At 44.3% G+C, this 19688-nt stretch overlaps 1 protein-coding gene across 5 annotated transcripts; it reads left to right on the top strand.

Moving 5' to 3' along the window:
* The first annotated feature begins 667 nt into the window (after window positions 1–667).
* On the top strand, window positions 668–19497 carry LOC120746434 (calmodulin-regulated spectrin-associated protein 3-like). 5 transcript variants are annotated; one of them, XM_040052121.1, is made up of 19 exons: window positions 668–1104; window positions 5440–5717; window positions 6007–6147; window positions 7009–7119; window positions 7235–7270; window positions 7782–7829; window positions 8770–8908; window positions 9276–9415; window positions 11230–11323; window positions 11420–11471; window positions 11700–11761; window positions 11860–11890; window positions 12168–14514; window positions 14593–14714; window positions 14850–15136; window positions 15223–15322; window positions 15900–16009; window positions 16136–16254; window positions 16775–19497. In XM_040052121.1, the coding sequence occupies exons 1-19, from the start codon at window positions 969–971 to the stop codon at window positions 17099–17101; spliced, it is 4680 nt and encodes a 1559-aa protein (XP_039908055.1). In that variant the 5' UTR covers window positions 668–968; the 3' UTR covers window positions 17102–19497. The 5 variants fall into 5 exon arrangements, with proteins under 5 accessions (XP_039908055.1, XP_039907809.1, XP_039907937.1 ...); XM_040051875.1 differs by having other exon boundaries at window positions 669–1104; window positions 12066–14514; XM_040051945.1 differs by having other exon boundaries at window positions 670–1104; window positions 7009–7095; window positions 12066–14514.
* The last annotated feature ends 191 nt before the right edge of the window (window positions 19498–19688 follow it).

Below are 19688 nucleotides of genomic sequence, written 5' to 3'. Positions count from 1 at the left end.
CTGAATGAATTTCAGCATTTTCTTCTGTCTGCAGGCAGCTGTTTCATAATTTGTGGTCATGCAAACCTTCAACCTCCAAGGGCCCAACCAGATAAGAGCATCAGACTGGTTTTTAGGTTAACTATCACATGGGAGGAAAAACTTATCAATAACAAGACCATGTAAGGGTCTTAGGGTGACAAATCTATGTAAGGTCTAGCCCTCGGTTCACAGGTTCATGGGGGTGTCAGAGTGCTTCAGTTTGCTTTTATCATAAAATCTTTTGTTTGTTTCTGTAGTTTGGTTCGGTAGGCTATAGTAAAGCTACTCATTTGTGTGACGCTTGGGTAAAATTTGCAAGAATTTCACGCAAACTTTTCACTTTCTCTTTGAGGTTACTGCGTTAGAATACGGTGTGAAAATGAACGTGAATAAGGCTGTAACATGACACAATGTGGAACAAACGAAGCGCTGTGAATACTTTCCAGATGTAGTGAGTGATCGTGTGAGCGATCGAGTTGATGCCTTGCTCAAGGGCGCCGCCGTGTGGAGGAAGGAGGCTGTTACTCGCGTTTATGCCGAGTCTACAGGCTGAAAAGTGGCGTCGGGTAATTCCATCAATGTGCTCTTGTGAACCGGAGCGGAGGTTTGTTAGTGCTGTTTGTGCTGCTGCGGAGAGCATCGCCGATCTGAGAAACATCCTCATTGGCTGATTTGTGACGTTTAGGGGGGCGTGGAGCCGGCTTGGTGGCACCAGTGTGACATTTATTTTTTAAAAGAAACAAATCTGTCAGCAGACCACGTTTCTATTATCAACCCTCTGTTTGTGATAACTGATTTATTATCATTCATTTGTTTGTCTTCAGTCTAAATCGCAGAGCCCTCCTCCGTTTCCCCTCCTCCCCCGCCTCCTTCTCCATCCCTCCTCCTCACATTTCCCCGGTGCTGCTGCTGCTGCCTCCGTGTCTTCGGTGCGGTACACCGCAGCCATGGTGGACTCTCCCAGCGCGATGAAGAAGACCTTCTCGGTGCCGGAGATCAAACCGCTGGACCAGTACGACTTCAATCGAGCCAAGATCTGCGCCAGCGTTCGGTGGCTGCTGTCGAAATCCTACGGCTCTGCAGGTACCCTCCAGCCTCTACCCACAGCTGAGGCGCATCTTGGGTGGGGCGCTTAATAATTTATCCCGCTGTATCCCGCTCCATATGCAGCTCCGAGTCCGTCTAACCCCGCTATCTGCCTTCAAAGGAAAGCCCTTCTCCGCGTCATCCATCATTATCATCCTCAGCCCCGACGATGCTCGTGGTCAACCTGCGCCAGCGTCTCCCCCCCTCTATCGGGTGTGCAGTTTCCACAGCGCGTGCAGGTTATCATATTAGCCAATTATTTGACGTGAGCACGAGGCTTGTCAGAAGGAATCTCCTCAGTGGTGCGTGATGCGTGGAGGAACCGGACAACAAAGCCTTTGTCAGAGCCGGGCTCAGTCAGGCCTGTGGAGAGATTTGTAACGACGGGCAAATTTATTTGTTGGGTTTTTTTGTGGATTTGGAAAATGTGTATGTATAGCTCATGCGTGGGCCTGCTCTAAATGGGTCAAGACCGCATAATATTTGTGTCACTGTTACGCACGCACGGTGTGGTGAAGGTGACACAGTGGGGCTGCTAAGACAATGGATGGCTTTCTTGCACCACACGCATTCATTCCCTGAAGAAGTTCTGAATAAACCCGGCACAAGTGCCACCTCCTCCCTGCATTAACAGGCCAAAGAATGCAGAGGGTTTCTGAATGCTGCAAGCAGGTGTAGGTGCAGCATCCTGCTGCGTTAAACCACCTCTCATGAAGACCACGTTGTTTAGATTTTGGTTACACTGTGAAAGAAATGTTAGGTCAGCTTTGGTCTTTGTGCACTTTATGCCTGCTCTGTATCGGGTGACATCATGCTGCGTGGCTGGGTCTGCAATCAGCAGTTTTGTCATTTGATCAGACCAACCGACCAAAACAAAACCGTATTTGATTTTGAAGCAGTTCAGTATCCTGCCAGCTGCTATTGCTCTGGTTAGTGTTGTGGCTACCTCCGGCCTCCTGTTAGCATGACAAATGTGACATGACCCAATCTCACATAATGTGCATGTGGGAAGGTTCAGACTGTGCTGGCTAATGCAGTGATGTCACACAGCAGGCTAACTAAGCAGTAGTAAACCTGCGCATGTAATAATCCAGGTTATCTGCTGCAGTAATGGCTTTAGACAGAATTTCATATCACATTTGTGTCTGGCCTCCCCGTCAGCGCAGGACAGCAGAGAGGAGGAGAGATGAGCTGTAAGCCTCTCAGCAGGGAGGCTTCATTGTTATCCGTCAACTGGAAAATGTCCACTGGGGTGTCTTGTCGAGTTTTTAATGGAATCCCCGAAGAAAATGGCACTAATAAAGCCGCACATGAGATTCATGCACACTGTCCTCACACTGACGAGGTTTATTATTCCACCCAAACAGTGGACAGGACCGCAGAGAGCTGTTATCTAATGATTGTGTCACTTTAAAACAAACAGAGACATTATGAAACCAGTTGTATTTTTTTTCTTGGTATCATGTGGTTTCCAAGTCAAGTTAGGTAATAGTCTTCTAGTAAAGACTCTGTGACCTTTATTTAACCAGGAAATGGCCTCACTGAGAGTCAATCCTCTTTGGCAGGATTGTCCTGTCTGAGCAGGAGTCACGCATCATCAATAAAATATTTCTAACTCACGAGAAGTGACAAACCGAGAGTCACCACATGCGTATGTGTTCACATCAGTTTTAGCTCTGTTTTTGGTCTACACCAACTAGAACCGAACCACCTTCTGTGAGTGCTGGGGATTTAGCAACCATTCAACTTTTTCAGATGCAACCCAAAATAATGTTGACTTAAATTTATGTCCTGAAAGACATTCATAGGTTTCCCTGGTAGTAAGGAAATCATCAATTTCAGCACATGTAACCCTGAAATGATGAGTGGACTTTAACTCAACATGAATTTAAATTCGTCTAAACAGAGGAACCATTTGAATTCAAGCACATTAGTACCTTCTCTCAGTTTTCAAGCTTATATGTTACAAATTCCCATTTTAACTTGTGGAATATTCTGCTTTTCTTTGATAGAACAGGATGTTTTTCATGTTCTGGGATAATGGATGCACAAGGAAACAATCTGAAGAGTCTGAAGAGTCTGAGATTGGCTCTGGAAATCTATCCTGGACATTGTTCATTGTTTTTAGAATGATTAGCACGTCAATCCATGGAGAAAATAATCCATATCTGCTTCCCTAAACACGTGTTTGCACTGTGGTAGAAAGATTTAAATGGATAGCTCCACAGTCCTGTTTGTAATGTTCCCTACTCTGCAGTCCAGTCTCATTGCCTCAGCTGGGATTGGGACAAATGGCCACTTTCCATTTTCATCGTTCCCATAGTGACCGCAGTCCTGTTTCCTCCCAGCTCTCTTTACAGAGTCTGAAAGGCAAAGGGGTCCAACCCCAAAAACAGTGCGCGTGTTTCACACTGCACTGCAGTGTGTGCTCAGTGTAATCGATGTGCTCGTCAAATCTTTTGTCTCCTCTCCTCAGAGAAATGGGCCACAGCATAGGAAGGAGGAGTTTCAGTTACATAAGTAAGCCTTACGACAGTGGAGAGTAGTTGTGGCGCTCATTGCGGGTCACTCTGAAAATGTGTGTGGATGGATGAAGAAGTGAGGGGGTAGAAAATAATGGCAGAGACTTAAAGAGATCAGGGACTGACTGCAGAGTGAACGGAAGTCATGCGAGCTCTGAGAGTTCCTTCAAATCTACTCCAGTCTTCCAGATCATGCCAAGTTGGAATATGGGTCAGTCAGGGAATTGTGTGTTTTTGTGCTCACAGTGTGTATGTGTCTATGAACTGACCAACTCCTAGCGGACTGGACATGTTCACAAACACACACTCTCTTGTCTGGGTAACCTAGCTGAGCTGTACATGAAGATGATGACATTATTGCCTCCTGCAGTCAGATTCTGTAGCTTTCCGTCACAGATTTCCATTGTGGGAATACGTCTTCAGTGTGTTCCATAAGTTATTTATATTTTTCCACAGTTTATGTGACAAGGCTGGCTGCAAACAGCCTGTGTGACTGCTGCAGCCTTTATTTTACATTGGGCAGTGTTTTCATAAAGCCTTTCTCTGCATCAGAATTCCATCTGGCAGTTTTTACCGTTCCCAGAGCACAGCACAGGAAAGCTCAGTGTTTTCTCCTCATATATATCGGCTCACATGCACCTAAGAGATGTAGCTCTTGTATAAAGTGGACAAGTTCTTATTCTCAATGATCTCGGCTTGGAGATAATAGATGAGTGTACAGCTTGCACCATTCAGTGACCGTCCTTTGAATTTCTAAACACAGTTGTATCTTTTGCATCTAGCATCGTTTCTTTAAGCATAAGCATTGTTGCAGATCAGGTACACCCTTTCATGGAAACGGTATTCCCTGTTGGCTGTGGCCTCTTTCAGCAGGATAAAGGATCTGTTGACAACAACATGGTGCCAGATACCACAGCACACCTTCAGTGGTCCATGCCTCAAAAGGTCGGGGCTGTTTTTCCAGCAAAAGGGGAACAACACCTTATTGGACACGTGGTCATGATGTAACGCCTGATCGGTGTGTAAAGAGGAGCTAGAAGTTGGTGCTTTAATCTCAAACCTCTTTTTCAAAAGCTGCTACTGGTCAAACTGGCAGTTAAAAATATTTCATAAAGAATTTTTCTCTTTACCTTTGCATGCTAGCAACATCCATTAAGCTAATATGCTAATTGTAAGAAGATTTAAGGTCAGATTTACTGAACAGGTCAAAATAGCGTGGAAGTCAAATCTCAAATAAGTTTTTTTCTATGCTTTTTAACTAGCTTTCATACTCCATTGGATGTATCAGCAAAGAACTTCGGGTTAGTATCTTGCCCAAGGATATTTGGCATGCAGACTGAAGGGAGCCAGGGATCAAACTACCAACCTTCCAATCAGCAGATGACCTGCTCTACCTCCTTAGCTACAGCTACCTTGTAATAGGTGTGATTCAGTGTTAAATATCTGTACAATTAAGAATAATCTGCTTGATTTAAATAGTCCCTTCTCTATATTTTGTGCCTTGAAAGAGTAACTTCCAGAATCACAAATGCGACAGGGTCAGTTGCAAAAAGCTCTACGTTCCCACCTCTTGTCACTGTGCTCTCTTAGTAAATTCCAACAAAAACCCAGTTTGTGATGGAACAGTGTGTTAGTAAATCTGGCCTGTGAAGTGAGCTCTGACCACCATGTGAATGAGAGCGAGGCAGGTGATCCACTGTGGTGACCCCTAAAGAGAGCAGCCGACAGGAGAAGACCTGTTGGCTGCTAATATTTGCTAATATGGACTCTTCTTCCAAAAACCAAAGTGAGAATGTCCTTTTCTTTTCAGAGAACGTTCCGGTGGAGTTGCGCGATCCGCTCTATAAGGACCAGTATGAACAAGAGCACCTCAAGCCGGCTGTCTCCAAGCTGCTTCTCTCCCCGGAGATCTACTGCAGAGCTCAGGCACTGCTTGCCCAGGCACACGGGGTCTCTCAGCCAGCATCGCAGGGGTCTCCAGCTGATAACTCTGCCCTCCTGCAGTTCCTCATTAAGAAAGGTTTCGCTCCGAAGGTCCAGGATGCCGATGTCACAGAGGAGGACCTTAGCAGTAGCCCTATTAAAACGGTGTGTGTTGTGTATTTGTATGATGGCGTATTTTCTACTTTAAATTCAACCTGCAAGTGGTTGAATGCTTTCAGCATCTCAGGTAGCATTTGAATAGTCACTTAAATACAATTTGAAAACATTTTTATAGGAGGTTTCCAATGTAAGATTGGATCATTTACAGGAAGGAAAATAGAAGTGCTTTACCACGATCTTCAGACTGGCCTTTCCAACTGTGCCAACATTTCAGTCTCAGTCATACCAGCTACTCAGGTGCTTAAATGGTCCTTCTTCTCCCTGATTGGTGCAGAAAGCCCACCTCGCCCTTATTGACTCGCTGATGTCACTGGCTACCAAAGAGACGGTGGGTCAGGTGAAAATGGCGGTGGAGGCAGAGCAGATGGGTGTTGGAGCGCCGTGGGAGAATGGACTGCTCTTCTGGGTCAACAGGGTGAGAACACAACATCGGTGATTTCTGCTGGTCTCAGCAGATTCAACTTCTGTCCCAGTTCATGGTTTTTATTGGTTTAAAGCCTTAGATTAAGTTATCACACATAACACAACATCACTGACAGGACTAGTCATGAGAATCTGAATGCTGAAATACCACAGACTCTGCATTGTCTCCAGTGGCAACCTGAGGTTAGCTCCAAAAGCGAATCAATCCACACCGACTGTTAAAATGTCCAGCTTTACAACAAAAATAAACACGTTTACAACCTGATACAAAGAAGCGTTGGTCTTTGTAGCAGAGAAGACATAAAAAAACCTCACTAGATGAAATTGTATTGAGATTCAAAGTTATGCAGATTTACATGACCATTTCATCCTCAGATGGATGCTGTCAAGAGACGGACATAACTACTATGATGACAACCACTGGTTTCTACTGGTTTAAAGCATCAGTATTTCCACAATCACAGAATGGTGTTTTGATTCTGGGTGTGAAAAGAGAGGAGAGGATCTGACTGTGAAACCATACATTTATTGGATTACGACGTGTCAATCACATGTTGTTAGCCTGTGAACGTATCTTGGATAATTGTTGTTTCTGACTCGTGGAATGAACGAATCTTGTAAAATGGGCAGACTTGTTTACAGTCCATGATGTCCCCCATCTCTCACGCCATGACAGCTGGGATAGTGAAACTTGCTAATTAAGCTAAAGAAATTATCATTATAATTTCATTATCAGCTAATGCTAGCACGTTAGCTAGCATTGGCTAAGAAACATTTTATTTCTTGTGATAAAACATTGTAACTTTGAAATCATGTGAGTTCTACTGTAATAGTGTTTGTCTTACATTTGCAGTTGAACCAGAAGCTAAGAGAAAGCACAGAAGAAGAAGAGCCGCCTAAGTCACAGAATTGCACAGACTTGCAGCCTGTTCAGGACTCGGTAAAATACTGCCAACAAACACATGTAATAAAGCATGTATGTGCCTCATTGCTATGTTGCTGCAGCTTCAAACATTGACCTTGCCCTTCTTCTGTTTTCTCCCCTCGGTTTGTCTGTGTCACTCCTTGATCTCTGGCAGTGTCAGTCCACCCGGTGGTACTGGAAACTAGTCCCCGTAAGTGTACTCTTCTCTTCTCTGTTGTCCTCTTTGTCTGTCCATCTGCTACGGCTGACATTATTGTGCCTGCTGGAAATGCCCACACATACCTTTTACCTGTCTCCTCATAAAAAGTGTCCAGTAGACTTATCTTAATACCAGCTGACCGATCTGTTGCCCCATTATGTCCCGAAACTCCTTATTATTGTCAACTGATGCTGTTTTGGACACTGGGTGTTTCTGACGTTGTTACATTCAGTCATCAGTTTCATTTCAAAATGAGCCAGATTTTTAGAGGCGAGGTGGAGGAGGAGTTGTTGAAGAAGGAGGCGACAGAGGTGAAGTGACCTTTATTAAGTGGTTATTAAAAGACATCTGTGCTCCCTTGGTTTGTCCCCTTCCTCTCCTCCTCCTCCATCGCTCTGTCCTCTCCCCCCTGAGCAGACGTTTTTTGGTGTGGCGGTTCCCATGATGAGCGGCCCCCTTGTCATTTATGCTTGTTTCCCTCTCTCTGCCATCCCCCATCCAGCATGCTATCGCTTTTTGTTTGAAGGAGTCGGGGAATAAGCCGCCAGTGGTAACGTATAACACCTCGCTCTTCTCTCACCCTCTCCCCCCACCCCCGCTTCCCGTACCATTGCACTTGACTGACCGACAAACCGACCAATCGCCACACCTCACCTACCACGCTGTCGACCAGTGACTGACCGTACAGCTGACTGCGAGCTAACCACCACTCCAACCTCGAGGCTGGATGGATCACTTTAAAACTCATTAGCCTTTAACACAACTTCTCCATAGTTATCGTTGTGTGTTACAGAGCCTTGTTATAGGAGGCACGGCGCCACTGTGTGCTACCCTTTGAAGCTGAACGCGCCTTCTTTGTCCTGCTCCAACAAGGCTGTGGAACAGTCAGCTTACGTTACAGATGCCTTGTTTTTGGGTTTGTTTATCTCATGTGGACGTCAAAGACTGATGCGGCGTCTGAGCTGCGAGACTCACCTTTTCTTTTTCTTTTTTTACTTTTTTCATTTAATCAATGCCAATTAGAAGCAAAGGCTCACAGTGTCATCAGTGCCCATTACCACTGCATGGACACCGAAAAACAAACATCCTCCTTTTCACGTCTTTCTTTCAGTCTTTTTTCTTTGTTTGCAATGCCCCTTTTTAACTGTTGCACTGCACCTTCTGGTTGCTGTGTCTATATGTGTACAAACTTGAGGCATCATTGGTCTTGTGCTTTGTTTCTATGGGCTTTTCTTCTCTTTGCAGTTTTTCCTGGCGTTTGGCTGGCTTCACACTTTAAGTCAATGCTTTTGTTTCTTGTCTGACGGAAACACAACGCTGGCTGATTTTATATTTCCTTTGCTACTTCTGAGTCGCTCTCTGAATCCCTTTAAAAACAGCCCGTTTCCCTGCCTGTATACTCTTAGTCTCACTTATTTATTTTTTTTGCAAAACGTTCTTTTTCCCCCCTATGTCAATTTTCTTCTCCTTCCCTCTCTTTTCTTATCCAGATTCGCTATAGGAAGGACAAAGTGCAGTCTAAGTTGACTCCCACTTTCCCTCTGGTTTCTGCGGTCAAAGATCTGTCTAACGGCTGCGCAATAGCTGCTGTGCTGCACTATTACTGCCCCAGCTTGCTGCCTCTAGAGGGTACACGTTAACTCAGACACTAACACACATGCATAGATGTGCATAGACGTACAGATAGGATGATGAAATATTTATATTTAGTTAATGTGCGCTTCAAAATACTCAACAGCTTAAGTGATAGGGCTGTAATTTAAAATACAATTTCCTGTAAATGTTGCTTGTTAATGCATTTCGTGTAACTTTTAGTACATCAGTATAGTCACAAAACGCAATAGTGCCTCTCATGTTCTCTATTTAGATTTTGCTTTTAAAAAGGGTTTAAAAAGCATCTCTTATCTTGATTTGAAGCAAATATATTTAAAGTTCTCTTTTACAAACATCTGGAAGCAGCATTGTTCCATTGTTTTTCATTGTTTACTCCTTCCAGATGTGTGTCTGAAGGATACCATGTCAGTAGCTGACTCTCTCTACAACCTGCAGCTGATCAAAGAGTTCTGTGAGAGCAGCTTGCAGAGCTGCTGCCCCCTTGCTGTGGAGGATATGCTCTACGCGCCACTGACTCTGCATGTAAGCATCACGGTCTCTGACATTAAACTGTTGTTAGTTAACAGAGAAACTTTGTATGGGTGTTTACTCCTAACTTAATCCTTTCTATAGGCTGAAAAATGTTTGTGGTCTGAATGTAAACCAGTTGGTTTCAATTTAAACCACTAGAGGGCAACAGAAGCCAGCTTTTAGAGCGAAAAGGTATAACATTATGACCACTGACAGATGAAGTGAATTAAACTGATCGTCTCTTCATCATGGCGTGAGTTGGTGGGATATACTAGAGAGGAAGTAAAGACTTTGGCTTCAAAGTTAATGGGTTAGCAAGAGAAAAATGGGCAAGGGTACAGATTTGAGCGAAGGGCTATATTGTGATGGCTGCATGATTGGGCCATAGCGTCTGCTAAACTTTAAAAAGGGTTTAAAAAGCATCTAAATTCGTGTTGGGTGTTCCTCGTCTGCAGTGATCAGTATCTGTCAAAATGTGGTCCAAGGGACGAAAAGCGGTGAACCAGCAACAGGGTCATGGGCGGCCAAGTGAAGAGTGAAGGCTGGTCTGTGTGGTCTGATCCAACAGACGAACTATTGTAGGTCAGGTGGTAGAGTGGATCACCTACTAACTGGAAGGTTGTTGGTTCGATCTGCTACAGTCTGCATGCCAAATATCAGATAGAGTAGAAAAGCACTGTATAAGAACCAGTCCATTACGAAATTGCCAAATAACTTTCTGCTGGTTCTGATGGTAAAATGGCCTGTATTTATATAGCGCTTTTCTAGGCCCTAAGGACCCCAAAGCGCTTTACATATCCAGTCATCCACTCATTCACACACAGGTGATGGCAAGCTACTTTGTAGCCACAGCCACCCTGGGGCGCACTGACAGAGGCGAGGCTGCCGGACACTGGCGCCACCGGGCCCTCTGACCACCACCAGTAGGCAACGGGTGAAGTGTCTTGCCCAAGGACAAAACGACTGAGACTGTCCAAGCCGGGGCTCGAACCAGCAACCTTCCGATTACAAGGCGAACTCCCAACTCTTAAGCCATGATCACCCTGATAGAAAGGTGTCAGAGTACAGACTTCATCACAGTTTGTTGTGTATGCGGCTGCATAGCTGCAGACCAGTCAGGGTCGCTGTCCACCACTGAGAGCACCAACAATGAACACATGAACATCAGAACTGGACCATGGAGCAATGGTAGAATATGGCTTGGTCTGATGAATCACGTTTTCTTTTATATCAAGTGGATGATGGTGTGTGAGGGAAGAAGCCAAGCCGGCAGAGGCAACGTGATGCTTTGAGCAACGTTCTGCTGGGAAACCTTTGGTCCTGACATCCATGTGGATGTTACTTTGACTCGTACCAGGTACCTAAGCATTGTAGCATGACATTACCTGATGGCCTGCCACAAAAATGATTCAGGAATGGCTGGAGGCACACAGCAGTGAGTTTGAGGTGTTGACTTGGCCTCCAAATTCCCCAGATCTCAGTCCAATCAAGCTCCTGTGGGATGTGCTGGACAAACAAGTCTGATCCATGGAGGCACATTGCAACTTACATGAGTAAAAGGATCGGTTGCTAACATCTTGGTGCAGATACCACGGCTTCAGGGGCCTAGTAGAGTCCGTGCCTCAACAAGTCAGGGCTGTTTTGGCAGCAAAGCGGAACAACACCATACTGGGCAGGTGGTCATAATGTTATGTCTGAAAGGTCTATCTTATAGTTATAGTAATATAGTTATCTTGAATTTGAGGCGTGACATTAAAGTAATGTATTCAGTGCTGATGCTGTCTTCATAATGTCCATATGTCACGCTAACACACTCTTTTCCTCAGCTTAACATCATGAGCTTCATAGCAGAGCTGCTGGAGTGGTTTGAGATCAAGAAACCTGATTTTGTCCAGCCCGTACAGCCCATTGACCTCACAGGTTTGTGACTTCACCACGTTAATAAGAATTTCTTTGCTTTACTGGCTTTGTGCACATTTGTTCACTGACTGTAACACTGCATTCTGTACCTTTCAGATGTCTCAGGGTTAACTGACTGTATTAGTCCTGTCACTGGTAACAGCAACAGGTACCAGCATGCCACACATACAAGTACATATACAAAAAGTGGTTAGAAATATTATAAAAAAAAAAGACCAGTCACTAAACCCAAATTACTACAGGGTAGGAAATAACACTCAACTGAAATAAATCTGAATACAGTCAAACAGGACCTAATCAAGCCATTTGTTGAGTCAAACAGATGGACCACAGACAAAAATTGGCTGTGTTGTGTAACACTGTTGTCCCTTTTCAGCGGTTCTCCTTCTTTCATCTTTAAACAACCATTTGTACCCATCTCCTCTCCAGTTTCACCAGGTAACAGTTACTGGGCACGCATCTTTTATGCCTATTGCTATTTTGCATTTGCGTGCAATTAGCTGTTGTGTGAGACTTATAAGTTATTTTCTTTGCAGAAAACAAAAGCTGGACAAAGAAACAAATCAGGTAGATATCCTTAAACCCTTTATGTTGTTTCTATCGTAAGTGTTGTGTTGCTCTCATATTTTATCTTAATTTTTTTAATCTTCTTACTTTGGCTTCCGTGGACTCTGCTTTTCCATACTTGTTGGTGCAACTCATCCATTTATCCATCATTCCGTTGTCACCCACCTCTCTGCAGTCGTCCTCTGTCAGCAGTGACTTTCAGCATCCCATTTGGCCTGGACAGTGATGTTGACATTGTCATGGGAAACCCAATAGATTCTGTCTTTCGCTCCGTCAGCACTGACAGCCTCGCCACCGCCATCCCGGCAATGACGTCCCCGATGACATCAGCGGGGATGACTCGTGTCCCGTACAGCCCTCCGGAGGATCTCAGCCACCTGGTCAGCGCTTCAGCCCCATCGCAGCGCTCTTCCTGGGGTCCATATGCACACACTGCACAAATGGGAGAGCTGCCGACCATTGAGGAGGCGATGCAGGTCGTCCATAGACCGGGCAGCAAAGACCAGAAGAAGGGAAGGGTACCTGAGAAAGGTGGGAAAGGAGCTTTGGCAGACAGGCCAGAGCCCAGGTTACGTCCTGAAGGAGCTCCAGCAGGTTTCTTTCTGCACTCGCCTGAAGAGGATAATCCCCAGCTCAGCAGCTCTGCTCCGTGTCGCTCCGGAATCCTCTACCGGCCAGTTGGAGGAGAAGTGGGCGGCAATGAAAGGCAAGGAAGGAGAGAAAGCCGGGAGAGGTCAGGACGTTCTGATATGTCACGTGATGACGACTCTGTACTGCGAGATGGCAGCGTCGACTCCTCGGAAGCATCGGACGATATGCCCAGAAACGCCCCGGGTAACATACGACCCAGTAGCGGTCGTCAGGGAAACCACAGCACCAGCAACAGTCCACGCATGACGAGCTTTGCTGAGCGACGAGACAACCGAAGAAGACACCCTGCCGCTCCTGGGGAAGAGTCTGCTTCTGCTCAGACTCCAACAACCCCAGCAACTCCAAACACACCCTCCACCCCAGCAGGTGCAGTAGGGTGCCAGGACAGCCCAGGTCCCAGAGGTCCGGAACCTGGCTCTGAGGCCTGGGAACTGGGAGTTCGTCTTGAGGAAAAACGCAAAAGCATCGAAGCTCAAAAAAGACGTATCGAAGCTATTTTTGCCAAGCACAGGCAGCGGCTTGGAAAAACCGCTTTCCTTCAACTGAAAAGAGAGCAAGGAGAAGGAGGGGGTGAGGCAGCGGATGATAATCTGACCCTTGATGAGCGTCTCACTCGCATGGAGGAACAACTGAAACAGGAGGAGGAGAAAGAAAAGAAAGATGGTGAGAAGGAGAAAGAAAAGCCATCTGTTTCCAATCCTCCGCGGTTAGAGAAACAGGTCACATTCTCTATTGAAAGTAAGAAAGGATCAGAGAAAGAAAAAGGAACAGAGAAAGTGGGGGAAGCCGTTTTAGTGGAATACAACGAGGTGGTGCAGAAACTCAGTGAGGCTCTGCAGTCGCTACAGAAGGACATGCAGAAACTTACCGAGCAGCAACAGCAACTCATGAGCAACCAAAGACCCAAAAATATGCTCAGAACAACTCCAAAATCAACAACTAGAAGTAATACCAAAACACCACCCAAAACCCCTCCTCACACTCCAACAAAAACACCACCAAGAACTCCGACAAAACCCCCAACCAGGACTACCAGTAAAGCTTGGGTGATTCCTGCTGATCCCAATGCTCCATCTGCTTCTTCCCCATCACGCCGGTCTCATCTTCTTTCCTCTTCCACATCACCAAAAACTATTATATCTTCCTCCTGCCCAGCTTCTCGCACTAAGAGTCAGTCCACTCCCCGCAGCCCCAAACACCATCCACGTATCCAACACCAGCCTCACCCACGGCCTTCCGAACTTAAATTCCCTCCGCTCAATCGTGTCTTGACACCGACCCAAACTGTGGACACACTCCCACACCTGCGGCGAGTGTCGCCCAGCAAGTGTCAGGTACAGACCTCTTCTTCCTTCCGTATCGGTGGACCCCGGACTCCCCAGGAGTCTCCCCAGGCTACCCAGCAGCCACAGGCCGCTGAGAGCACCTCGGACACAGGCTCAAGTGAAACACCCACCCAGTTTAGCCTGGAGTTGGAGCAGGAAGACACAGGGGTCATTGGAGGGTTGCCGCAACCCAGGCAAGATCGTCTAAGAGCTGCTGGAGGGAGCAGCTCTGGTGCTCCTTCTGAGTGCTCATTTGAAAGTGAGACTTTGTCCATGTCTGCTGCGTACAGCACAGGAGGTGAAGGAGGAAGAGCCGCGGGTGCGGGAAAGCAATGCAGCCTGATTGAAGTATCATTATCATCTCTTGGGGGACCAGAGGGGGGAAGCGATGAACCAACTGATGAGGGGCAGGAGTTCTCCTCCGATTCCATGAGCGACCACACAGAATCCGCTGTGGAACCTGCAGAACGACTCCCTGCCGAACCTTTGGATCCAATAGAGCGACTAAATTTGGCAATAGAAGACAGCGATGTGCCAAAAGAACAAATTGGATCGAAAGGCGGACATGCAAGAGAGGCGGAGATGTTAGAACCAGGTGAAGAGCAGAACGAAGTGGGAGCCAAAGGAGGAATTGGATTTTTTTTCAAGGTGAGTTCTTGCAAAAGAGAATGGAGAAGGAAAAGTGTATTTTGGATTCACATGAATTATATGCTTCTTTGTTTGTAGGACGAGGTTCACAGTGAAGGGGAGATGGCTCAACGTAGAGCGGTACTGTTAGAACGACAGCAGAAGAGAACAGAGGAACTAAAGAAGAGGAGACAGTGGAATGAGCAAGAAAAGGAAATCAGGTAGTATTTCTATAAATTTGTGAAAGCAACTATACAAAGTAAATCCCCACAGATTTCTTGAATTTGTTGATTAACAAGTCCAAATTCGAGCTGCACGTGTGTAAAATTAACCTAAATTTGTTTGGTTGGGTTTAGACTAGCATCCTCAGAAAAAAAAGCGGCATCACCTTCCAGCACACCTCCTGCAGCCACGACCTCACCTTCTCCTACACCTCCGGCTACTCCAGCTCGCCGTGGAGATTTTACACGGGGGGAGTACGCACGGCGGCAACAACTCAGACTCATGGAGGACCTGGACAAAGTTCTTAAGCAAAAATCGACTAACCAAGGACGAACTTCCACTAAGAAAAGCCGCTCCCGGCCTCGCAGCATGACCAGAGAGGAAACGCAGCTATCTCTGAGTCCCGCCAAGGGAGCGACTGGTAAAGCCAAAATAGTTTCGAAAAAAGTATTTCTACATTATTTGAATGACTGCAATATTTTTATGTTCTACCATTTGCTTCCCCAGGTACTAAGTTGACCAGAGTCTATTCTCACTCCTCACTCAACCTGGCAGCCACAGACGAACCAGGAAACAATGGTGGTGACCCCACAAAGAGACTCCGCAGGTACACTGCTGCATTGTCAGGTCGCAGCAGCACAAGCATAGCTTAAGAAATTGCAGCATTGGTTAGTTGGCCAGGTGTTTGCATCCGAGTGAAATATCAGAAATTCCATTGGTAAAGTTAGAAAGTCAGAAAAAATAGGATTTGTTTTTGTTCTTATTAACTTAAATATTGATACCTACCTTTGAGTTATTTTCCCCAAAATTTAACTTAATAACTCAAAATTTTCAGAAAAGAAAATTCTGGTTGTGGATTGCAGATTTATTTATAGTTTTTCAATAATTTAGTTTGTTTCTATCCTCTATGTTCAATACATTGCTCCAATTCATCAGAAAGTAGCCGGCATGCTAGAAAATATACTACCTGTACTTCCTGATGCTGGCAAATCTGTTGACATCAATAATGCAACAATTTGTTGTTTTTTCACGAGCGTCTTATAGGGCAGTTTATCAACACAGCGAGATTTTAAATACAGTACCAATATTCATATTGATATTAACGATATTTGGATCAATCTGCCTACCTCTGCTGTCTATTATGATGTCATAATGCGACCAGGGCACTCTTGGTTTCTCTGCAGCACCCGCCCTGATTCACCTTCAGGTTGTGTAACACCAAGCAGACTGACAAATGGAGAGAAGGACTCGGAGAGTGGTTCAAATGGAACTTCACCTGCCCCAGAATACTCAGGTACAACGTTAAGCAAGTCCAACGTGATCACTCGGTTCCTTTGTACTTGTAAGCAATAGCCAAATGCTTTCAGCTGTAGTTGGTCTGCAAAAACCAGCGTGTCTGTTTTGTTTTTTTACATTTCAGGTCCAAAACTCTTCAAGGAACCAAGTTTCAAGTCCAATAAATTCATCATTCACAACGCGCTCTCTCGCTGCTGCCTCGCAGGGAAGGTCAACGAGTCTCAAAAAAAGAAGATTGTTGAGGTAGAGGACTCATTTTACTTCACTTTTAATCAAGCTCATTGTGAATTCTGCTATTTCTGTAACTGTAGGCACCATATTTATTAAAATCACCCAGGGACCAATAATCCTTCACGTCCTTTTTTGAAGCATAAACATTGTGCTGTTTTTTACATTTTACTTTACTAACACAAACATTTTCATTATGGTGATCTGGTTTTGAAGCCTTAACAAAATAAATCTGCTTTTCATTCACATATAGAGAGTAGAATAACAGAATTATCTCCTGAAGCTGAATATCAGTAGCTCAGTGACTTACTGGTGTTGCTACACTGAGGTGAGAATAAATGACACTTTATTAATTCTGTTATTGGTGGCAGGCCATAAATAATGCATTTTAAAGGTAGGAGCGAGGGCCATGTAAAATCTGACCGATGTCTGTGATCAGCCCCCAGGCCAGACTTTAGACATGCCTGGTGTAGACCATACTCACAGATGCAACATATGCTTACTGCATCTTTTATTCATGTTTTTCCAACTTCAGGAAATGGAGAAGAGTCCTGCCAACCACTTCCTCATCCTCTTCCGCGATTCCAGCTGCCAGTTTCGAGGCGTTTACACCATGAACCCTGACACCCAGGAGCTTGCGCGATTGGCTGGGGTGGGCCCACGGACGGTTAGCTCCATTCAGGTGGAGTCCATCTACAAATACAGCTCAGACAGGAAGCAGTTTAGTGCCATCCCCTCTAAAACGATGGGCATGAGCGTGGACGCCTTCACCATCCCCAGCCATCTCTGGCAAGGAGGAGGAGCGGGAGGTGGAGGAAGCAGGAGAGCAAGTGTTACTAAGAAGGCTGTCACTTCCAAGTGAGATCCAGTACACACAGTGGCACATGGATGATGAAAACACTCTAAATACACTGTAATTACAGTCAAACTGAAGTGAAACACGAAAAACATACGTGCACACTGACAGGCCTGTAAAAAACACCTTACCTCTGTTGGCCTCAGATTTTACAAGAAATTGAAAAAAAGAAATTGGAGCGATTTGTACTCCCCTTCATGTGCACGAAAGTGTCAACAGCACAACTTTGAGACAGGAGCAGCACACTGACACAGAGGAAGGTTTTGTAATTACTCAAGGATTAGTTACTTTTAAAAAGTCTCCTTACGTACACTTTCATTGTTTGAAAATACAAACATGTTTTTTTCTTTTGAAAGAAAATAGTTGTTTCCTGAAAAACTTCATGAAATTACCGATTGCTAGCCAGTCCTCCCCTTAAGTAAAACACCAGTTTTTTACACAAAGCCAAACGACAGAGAAAATGCCTTCACGTCAGAGTGTCTGACGGGTCCTTCGTTGTGTATGACGTTAATTCTACCAGTAACTCTTAGTGGGTGGATAAAGCACATTTGTTTTGCAAGATGAAAGATAGCCATAACCATGTGATACATATAGCAGAGGCGAGCTTTTTCTTTTGGACATCTGTAAATGTGTAGCGGTTCTCAGAGATGATTACCACAGCATGAATGGTTATTTACTGTATGTGGTATAAGCTTATTTCAAAATAAGATCACAGTGGAAACTTGTGGTTTTGATGAAACTATATTGATGGTATGTGAGCATTAGATGCCAATTTAAACAACTTTTGTATACTTGGACTTATCAAATCTTGAGAATGATGTGTCATAAACAAGCTTATGTCTAGAATTACCTGAATTGTTGTGCTCTTGGGAAGAGATTGATACAGACTGGAGTTCCAAGCGTTGCCATCTTTGTATTCCCTAATGAATCTTTCGTTAAAAAAAAGAAAGTCTTTCACATTTGTGAAACTAACAATAAACTGGAGACCATTTTGCAACTAGATCACATCAGCTGCCACACATTCCGACACCCAATGCATAAAGAAATGCATAAAGCCTAAATAACAAAAAAATGAAATTGCTTACAAATCGTGGGTTGCATTGCATAAGCTCATCTATAAATTATGCTCTTTGAACTGTGTTGGAAGCAAAATATTTTCTAGGTTGATGGAGACCTTGAACTTCTCAACAGTTCAGAGCCTCTGTCATATTTTCTGTTCTTTTCTATTCTATTCTATTCTTTCTTTATTTTTTGTTTCATAATGTGGCAGGCCAGGACTGCAGGCAGGCCAGCTAAGCCACCTGAACTTCTACCGTGGAGCCATGCTTTATTAATGCAATCGGACCACTCTTTGACTGAGAAACTCTAAGGTCTTTCTTGAAAATGGGGAAAAGGTCTGTATATATCATTCAGCTTTAATGGAGCCCACACAGATGTTTTTTTTTAACAAAAGAAATGGGACACAACAAAAATTTCCCAGTATCAATTTAAAAATAAACATTTTTTTAAACCCCATTTTAAATATTTGATGTTTAATAAAATATAAGGTTTAAATAATTTTAATTTGGATCATTGCATGGAACGTTTTAAGTTTTTGGAAAAACCGTGTGTGTGTGTGTGTGTGTGTGTGTGTGTGTGTGTGTGTGTGTGTATATATATATATATATATATATATATATATATATATATACATATATACACACGTATGTACACCGGATAGAGATATTGTATATGGGGAGTTACAAGTAAATCACCAATTAAAAACAAGTGTAAGGCCAGTGGCCAGACCACACCACACTTCATTTTCCTTGTCCCTCCATAGTTAACACAATTACATGGACATTAGAAGACAGAAACCTGGTCAGTGACTCAGGGAAACGATTGAACACTGCGAGAATGAACATAGCAGACCAATTTTGCTACATAGCAAAGAAACAACAGTGAAACGCACTATTTGCAAGATGACACCGTTGCTTTAAATATTTACCTGCTGTTCATAATATTAAAGAAGGAACTCGTGTCTTGTTTTATGACCTGAGAAGGAAAGTGAATTACCTTTTGCTGGTTTTACACCACACGTGGTCTGTCATATTCAAAGATGGCCAGCAGTCATTTCATTATAATGACACACCTTCTGCAGTAGAAACTTCCCATTGCAGCAAAAAAGGAAAATCTCTATACAGTTGATGAATGTTACAAGGCAGTATGTTTAAGCACCAAAACACCTAAAAAGATTCATTAGGGATTCAAAAGCATTTGTTAAGGTGAAGTCAGATTGGACTGAATGTTACTGAAACGGTTCTCTGCTCTTGGTTGAGTGCACACAGTGAAACTGGTCTCTTTCAAACCAGCATACATGTATGAAATAACAAACTGGATTAAACTCCACTGATCAAACTTTTCATTGTTGTCGTTTCTCACACTTACAGCATGTGACCTCATCTTACTGAGAAGACAAGATCATTTTATATAACTGACCTAAAGTCTCTTATTGGCTCTTGTAGAGCCTCGCTATTGGCTAGGCCAGGCATTAGCAACCTTCAGCTTCAAAAGCGCTGTTGTGGCTCCTTCCAAATGAAGGGAGAAAAAGAGC

Source organism: Simochromis diagramma, unplaced genomic scaffold (genome assembly GCF_900408965.1).
Source record: "Simochromis diagramma unplaced genomic scaffold, fSimDia1.1 OVJJ01000798.1, whole genome shotgun sequence".
NCBI lineage: Eukaryota > Metazoa > Chordata > Actinopteri > Cichliformes > Cichlidae > Simochromis > Simochromis diagramma.
Note: the sequence above shows the minus strand (reverse complement) of the source record. Positions and strands in the feature narration are given on the sequence as shown.

What these genes read in the sequence shown, in the direction of transcription:
- LOC120746434 (XM_040051875.1), top strand. Translation starts at nt 969, where the DNA reads ATGGTGGACTCTCCCAGCGCGATGAAGAAGACCTTCTCGGTGCCGGAG. An exon ending in GGTACTGGAAACTAGTCCCC is followed by an intron (nt 7,271 to 7,781) that starts GTAAGTGTACTC and finishes TCCCCCATCCAG; the next exon opens with CATGCTATCGCTTTTTGTTT. An exon ending in CAGCTTGCTGCCTCTAGAGG is followed by an intron (nt 8,909 to 9,275) that starts GTACACGTTAAC and finishes TACTCCTTCCAG; the next exon opens with ATGTGTGTCTGAAGGATACC.